The sequence below is a fragment of the Frankliniella occidentalis genome, unplaced genomic scaffold, assembly GCF_000697945.3.
Source record: "Frankliniella occidentalis isolate FOCC.00 unplaced genomic scaffold, Focc_3.1 Scaffold155, whole genome shotgun sequence".
NCBI lineage: Eukaryota > Metazoa > Arthropoda > Insecta > Thysanoptera > Thripidae > Frankliniella > Frankliniella occidentalis.
Window position 1 is genome coordinate 236,407 of NW_026267281.1, and position 6,100 is coordinate 242,506.

General features: G+C 55.9%; 2 protein-coding genes across 4 annotated transcripts; one reads left to right on the forward strand and one right to left on the reverse strand.

Annotated features, from left to right (window-relative positions):
* The first annotated feature begins 270 nt into the window (after window positions 1–270).
* On the forward strand, window positions 271–3,569 carry LOC113202251 (organic cation transporter protein-like). Of its 2 annotated transcripts, none has more exons than XM_052271231.1 (9): window positions 271–431; window positions 556–735; window positions 1,112–1,190; window positions 1,280–1,404; window positions 1,622–1,842; window positions 1,992–2,194; window positions 2,456–2,599; window positions 2,754–2,938; window positions 3,028–3,569. In XM_052271231.1, the coding sequence occupies exons 2-9, from the start codon at window positions 643–645 to the stop codon at window positions 3,157–3,159; spliced, it is 1,182 nt and encodes a 393-aa protein (XP_052127191.1). In that variant the 5' UTR covers window positions 271–431; window positions 556–642; the 3' UTR covers window positions 3,160–3,569. The 2 variants fall into 2 exon arrangements, with proteins under 2 accessions (XP_052127191.1, XP_052127192.1); XM_052271232.1 differs by having other exon boundaries at window positions 325–431; window positions 542–735.
* Window positions 3,570–3,634: 65 nt separating this feature from the next.
* Window positions 3,635–5,309, reverse strand: LOC113202309 (uncharacterized). Of its 2 annotated transcripts, none has more exons than XM_026416467.2 (3): window positions 5,155–5,309; window positions 4,697–4,992; window positions 3,635–4,164 (listed from the first exon to the last, which is right to left on the reverse strand). In XM_026416467.2, the coding sequence occupies exons 1-3, from the start codon at window positions 5,261–5,263 to the stop codon at window positions 3,892–3,894; spliced, it is 678 nt and encodes a 225-aa protein (XP_026272252.2). In that variant the 5' UTR covers window positions 5,264–5,309; the 3' UTR covers window positions 3,635–3,891. The 2 variants fall into 2 exon arrangements, with proteins under 2 accessions (XP_026272252.2, XP_026272251.2); XM_026416466.2 differs by having other exon boundaries at window positions 5,149–5,262.
* Window positions 5,310–6,100: the final 791 nt, after the last annotated feature.

The following is a 6,100-nucleotide window of genomic DNA, read 5'->3' on the forward strand; positions in this document are numbered from 1 at the left end:
ACTCATGTATTGCCCTTCCCCACCACAATGAGCACAGAACATTGCTCTGTTTGCGCTGTCAAAATGACGGAGGGAAACCCACTAACCTACCTCTTGAAACGAATACCTCCCAATAACATGTGCCGGTGTGTGCAACAATGTATGAACGCCCCGCCGTGGTCGCGTGGGAGAAGCTCATACGGTGAGGGAGGCTGCTAAGTGGGCGTGCCCAATAATAGTTTTTGGTCCAGTCTGTCTACAATGACGCACCCGCGACCCGCGAGCGAACCCGTGACGAAACACAATTTTGGTGGCTTTGACACAAGATGCTGTCAATATGCTGAAAATTCAGTAACTACATCTTTGTCGACTTCGCAGCGTTCAACGCCACTACACCTCCTCCGCCGCAAGAACAGTGCAGAAACTGGCTGGAGCTGCCGACCGTGAATCAGGTGAGAGTGGTTCAACTCCAGATATTCAAATGTAAATCCTATGGAAATTGCACGACAAATATGCCGAGTCTCGCGGCACTGTGCGTATGACAGTCATAACTGGCGGGCAGAGTGTTTGTTGCAGTGGGCCGACGGCTGCTACCGCCAGTTCCTCAGCGGCTCCTCGCAGTTCTGCTACCTGGTGGGCATCGCCCTGGGCGGCGCCGTGTGCATGCGGCTCCTGCGGGACTGCAGCCCGCGCACCGTCCTGCTGCTCGCGCTCGTCGCCGAGGCCTGCCTCGCGCTGCTGCTCTCCGTCGTGCAGGTGAGCTGCTGGGCTAACCACACATGTCGACAAGGCTGCCCATATTGGCTCCGTCGCAAGTCTTGTCGATGATGGCACTGTGCCGCATGCAAGCGTGCGGGTGGGTTGCCTATGCCTACACGACGGAGGCTCTAATACGCCTTGGTCAAAAGGAGATAGGCAAACCCTCCAGCACTCCTGAGAATGTGGTACGGCAGACTTCCAACTCAGCACGGCGCCGATGGTGGGCAGGCCACCCGACGTGAGATAGGGGGATTGGAGTAGTGCACAGCACAGCGCCTCGCTCGTAGGCAACTGTTCAGACGCCAACGTCGAGCGTTTGGAGCCGAGTCCCCTTCCCCTTGCCTTCGCACTGAACCAACTCTTGTGTCCTTAGGTGTTCTGGGCCCACGCCACGGTGCGCTTCTTCCTCGCCATCTCCAGCGCGCACCTCTTCACCTCGGCCGCCACGCTGAGTGAGTCGTCAATCACGACCGCGATCGCCTCAAAAGTGGCCGCTCCATTCCATCAAATGATGTTTATTGTTTTTCCTGAACTTGCCCAGGCGGGGACGTGTGTACCGGAAGAGCAAAGATGCTGACCGCCAGCCTCTACGAGATCTGGTGGTCCATCGGCATCATAGCCATTTCCGTGTTCGGCGGGTACGCCCTGAACTGGACGTGTTTGCAGGTACAGTGCTCGCGCCGCGCATGTCGTGCTCGCGCTCGTGCTCGCGCTCGTGCTCCCGCTCGTGCTCGTGCTCGCGCTCGTCCTCTTGCTCGAGCTCGTGCTCGTGCTCGTGCTCGTGCTCGCGCTCTTGCTCGTGCTCGTGCTCGTGCTCGTGCTCGCGCTCGTGCTCGTGCCCCTGCTCGTGCCCCTGCTCGTGCTTATGCCTCTTGCCTCACAGGCGCTGGTGTCGCTGCCGTCGTTCTCGCTGATCGTGCCGTGCGCGCTGCTGCTGCCCGAGTCCCCCCGCTGGCTGGTGCAGCGCGGCCGCCTGGACGAGGCCGTCGCCGTGTGGGAGCGCGGGGCGCGCACCAACGGCGTCGACGGGCAGGTGCTGCCGCCCAGGGCGGCCCTCATCGCGCGCCTCGAGCAGCAGGCCGCAGCGGCGCGCGCCCATCGCAGGTATACGTCCAGCTCAAATGACATATGTCAAACCAGAGTGGGCCTTTGGACTGTCCCTTCACAGATTCTATCAGATTTTATGATAATCGCACAATGTTAGAGAGTGCGAGAAAAGGAAACAGAATGGGTTTCGTTTCGGTCTGTCGCAGGGCGGAGCACAGCGCGTGGTCGTGCCCCGCGATCCCGGAGCGCGGCGGCGCCGCGGCCGGGCGCTGCCGCCACCTCGTCAAGCTGCTGGCCGCGCACGTCCTGTTCGGCTGCGTGACCAACACCTTCTTCGGCAGCATCCTGAACGTGCGGAACTGGGGCACGCCGGGCATGGAGGGGCTCTCGACCGGAGAGGCGACGGCGGGTCAGTATTCGGCAGGAGAGGAGGGGGGGGGGATTGAATTTTGCATTTTACGATAGCGGGGAGTGGGGTTGTATCACCTCCGAGCTCCGAGTGAGCTGTATTCAATTAAGAACTCGCGCCACGCTCAGCACGGCAAGGCCCTCCTCTTAGCGGCGTGAGCGGATTGATTGGAGTGGGTGGCGGCCGAGCCGGGAGGGGTGCTATGGAAGTTGTAACTGATATTGCTCTAACTCTAACTCTCTCTCTCTCCCTCCCCCGCAGGCGTGAGCGGCATCCTGGGCTTCCTGCTGGGCACCGTCCTCCTCACCCGGTGCTCTCGCCCCCTTCTGTGGCTCGGCGCGGTGCTCGTGGCGTGCGGCTCCGCGGGGCAGCTGGCGCACCTCGTAGGGCCGGGTGGAGGCGCAGGTGAGGGAACTGCGGGGACTTTGCTGGAAGTTCTGCACAGTGGGGCCGGGCCACTTTATTGGCTTGACATACTTTCAGGATATCGCGATATCAGTTCCCGCTTCGCTAGCCCAGTATTTTCGCAATAATTCAAGATGATCATGGCCTGTTGCAGTGCCGTGCGGCGTGCAGGTGACGCTGTGCGCGCTGGCGGAGCGCGTGGCCGTGGCCCTGGCCGTGCCCACCATCGCCCAGTGCGTGCCGCCGCTGTTCGCCGCGCCCCAGAGGACCTCCCTCGTCTTCTCCTGCATCCTGTTCGGCAGGATCTGTCTGCTGGCCGCGCCCTTCGTCGGCAACCTGGTGAGTACTACGGACGACCATATGCCTCCTTACGTGTCCGCTGTGGTGTGATATGGTTGGGGTCTGTACTCGGGTCGTGCGTGCTGCAGGTGGTGTACGGCGAGGCCCTCCCCCTCACGGCCTTCGGGCTGCAGCTCGTGCTCGCCGGCCTGTGCGCGCTTGCACTGGCGCTCCTGCACGCCTCCGAGGATCGCGCCGCGCGCAAGGACCCCGTGAGCTGACGCCCCGCCCTCTGTCGGAAGTGACCGCCGATAACTTCGAACTACCGTCTGTGATAATCGACGTATTTCATCTCACTAGTCTTAAGGATTCCACCTTTGTCAGCGCATTTAAAGCGAACGGAGTGAACTTCGCTTTCCGCTTGACCCCGAGAGAGATATCAAACAGATCTGTTAAGTGCGTACATTTTGTACAAACCGTTATTTTTCAGCAGTTTTACTATGCATGTATACAGTCCATTCGTACTAAAAAAATTGCAATGCAATTTCTTGTTCTGATACTCATACGAGTTGGCAAAGGCAGACGTCATATTATATATTGTGAGTCTACTGTACCTTGTGACAGTTTCCAAAAAAGGTTCTTTGCAACACAAAAAGTTCAATATACTCGAAACTGTGTGTACAATCCAAGAGTTTTCGTCGTGTCCATTATTTCCTATTACATATTGCCTTAACTACTAAAGAACGTACAAAAATATCGGAAGCAAGTTATGATTATTTATTTTATAAGTATAGCCTGGAAGGGAAAGGGATGATAATAACAGGAAGCCAATATGACTCCTGAAACAATAATTTTGTCCGTAACGCTTTTCAGCGCGTTCAAGCTCGCTCCCGTTGCACCGTGCATGCGAGGCGTTCTCGTTACCAGTATAGTGGTCACGCAGTCCGCATCGACATGAGGCAAAGTGTGAGTCGATGGACGGAAGATTCTGGTTGCCGGTGACCCTCCCCCTCTCAGGCCTTGGGCTTGGTGGCAGTGTAGCACTGGATCAGCTCGGGGTTGGGGGTGGCGGAGGTGCGCTGGACCCACGCGGCGCCGCACTTGCAGAAGGCGTCGATGGTGGTCTGGACCGTCTCCAGCTTGCAGGCCACGCTCTCCGCGCACGTGTTGAAGCGTGTCATCAGGCGGGTGCCCTCGGTGTCGAAGCAGCCGACGAGCTCCGAGATTTTGGGTACATTCTTGTAGCCGTCCAGCTGCAAGGCCTGCTTCACGCTGATGAATTGAGTCTGTGGAGTAAATTTTAAACGACTCAAATTAAACTGCAAAACTTCATTTAGTAAACACTCGACATAGAATTAAGTATACACTGAAAGAGAGCAGATTAGAGTTCAGCTTTATACGTTTTTAAAATTTGAAAATTGCATGCCATATGTACTGCTTAACTTCCAGTCATGAGAATGGGTGCACACACACATTTAAAATTAAAATAGTAATAACAATTTTCTTTCCCTACAGTCTGAGGCTTCTATTGAATAAGATAAAGAAATTGTTGGAAAAATTGAGGTGCGTATAGCTGTTGATAGTGTTTACAAATTGCCAGAAATTTATCACTGATTATTAACAGATTTGTCGACATATCCTGCTGACTATAGATTTATTTTAAACCGTCGAAAGAAACGAACTAACTACTTTGTCTGACATTGTAACACTTCGTCATAGTTGTGTTTAGCAAATAATGCTACTTTTAAGAACTATATTATCTAGGAAATGGGCCTGATCCAGAGCCACTCCATAGTGTGTTGAGACATGCTTCCTCACCTGAGCTTCCAGGAGCTCCTTGGTTTCGTTGGTCTTCTTCTCGGCGGCGAGCTGGCTCTCCCAGACGGCCACCTCGGGGTAGGGGGGCAGGAGCCTGCCGCACTTGTACGCGCAGTTGAACATGCCCACGAGGCAGCCGGCGGCGCACTGCGTGTGCCCCCCGGCGCACGCGTCGTGGCAGCGGGAGTGCGTCGGCTCGCAGTCGTCCGCGCAGGTGTCGTACTTCTCCAGGGCGGCCCGCACGTCGGCGACGGTGGACACAGCCTGTGCGGCGCTGGGGGCGGCGGCCGCGGCGGCTGTGCAGCGCAGGGCGACAAGGTCAGCGACCGAACCAGCGACTCACTCACTTTACTCACATCAAACCTAGAGAGGACCGATCCTTCTCTAGAATCGGCGGGACCATCGCCCCAGTGTGTTGGCCCCGGTGGGCGGCCACACAGGGCTACACCCACCCCTACCGTAGCACGCCAGGCCCAGGAGGACGAGGACGACCGCGCTGAGCTTCATCATGTTGTGTCTCGGGCTTGACTGTCTCGTCTGCCCTAGCAACATTAGACTGTCGCACATATTGGGGATTTCTTTGTTTATCGCCCGACTGTTGGGGCGATAACGACGAGCCACTAGTGATATGTTTCGCGAAAGTCAGACGGCCGCCAGCCGCCATTTACCGAGGGCGCCATTTATCGAAGTCAGGTCATACTGTATCCAACATTTTGTTAAAATTGTATCGATTTCACGATGTCAGATTCATTTTCGTGGTCCCGAGCCATCGTCATCGTCCCGTCCCGATAGTTGTCCGAAAAAACTTGACGACATAATCAATTTCCTCATTTTGCATATCGCACCAAGACTTTGTATCGTGATTTCGACAGTTGTGCTGCAGTTGTGTGACAATTCTCTGCTGTGAGGGTGCCTTGCTCGACGTCAGCTCGCGACTGACCTGCGCGCTCTCCTCACTGCTCTGCTGACTAATAATGGCGCTTGTTTGGGCCAGGTTGGGCGGCAAAGTGGGAGAGACGTCGGACTCGATGTCAGACGAGGTCGTGGTCGGCCGAGCCGGCCGCCGCGCCGCACGTGGCGTGGACGAGCATGATGATAAGCAGCTGATAGTGTTGTGTGGGTGCCAAATTATGTAAGGGTCGGGATCGGGATACTTGTCGAGGAGGTGGGGCTCGGCCCTGGTATAGGTGCCTAGACTCTAGTATTGTTCAAGTATTGCGGAAATTACTATTTCCCAAATTGTTGTGCCGCCACCATCTGTCGCCACCGTATCCGAATAAAAACCTTTAAAAGGAAACGTTGTTGTTGTTCCTTTACCGGTTTCGTCTCTGGTCTGTACTAGCGTGTAAACAGAAATAAAGATACAATATGGGCAAAAATGTGGTCGAAGTTACTCGATAAAAG

Coding starts and splice junctions, on each gene's coding strand:
- LOC113202251 (XM_052271231.1), top strand. CDS start 643: ATGCGGCTCCTGCGGGACTGCAGCCCGCGCACCGTCCTGCTGCTCGCG. Junction 1,405..1,621: donor TGAACTGGACGTGTTTGCAG/GTACAGTGCTCG, acceptor CTTGCCTCACAG/GCGCTGGTGTCGCTGCCGTC. Junction 1,843..1,991: donor GCGGCGCGCGCCCATCGCAG/GTATACGTCCAG, acceptor GGTCTGTCGCAG/GGCGGAGCACAGCGCGTGGT.
- LOC113202309 (XM_026416467.2), bottom strand. CDS start 5,263: ATGTGCGACAGTCTAATGTTGCTAGGGCAGACGAGACAGTCAAGCCCG. Junction 4,993..5,154: donor CCTGGGCCTGGCGTGCTACG/GTAGGGGTGGGT, acceptor TGCGCTGCACAG/CCGCCGCGGCCGCCGCCCCC. Junction 4,165..4,696: donor AGGAGCTCCTGGAAGCTCAG/GTGAGGAAGCAT, acceptor TTTACTCCACAG/ACTCAATTCATCAGCGTGAA.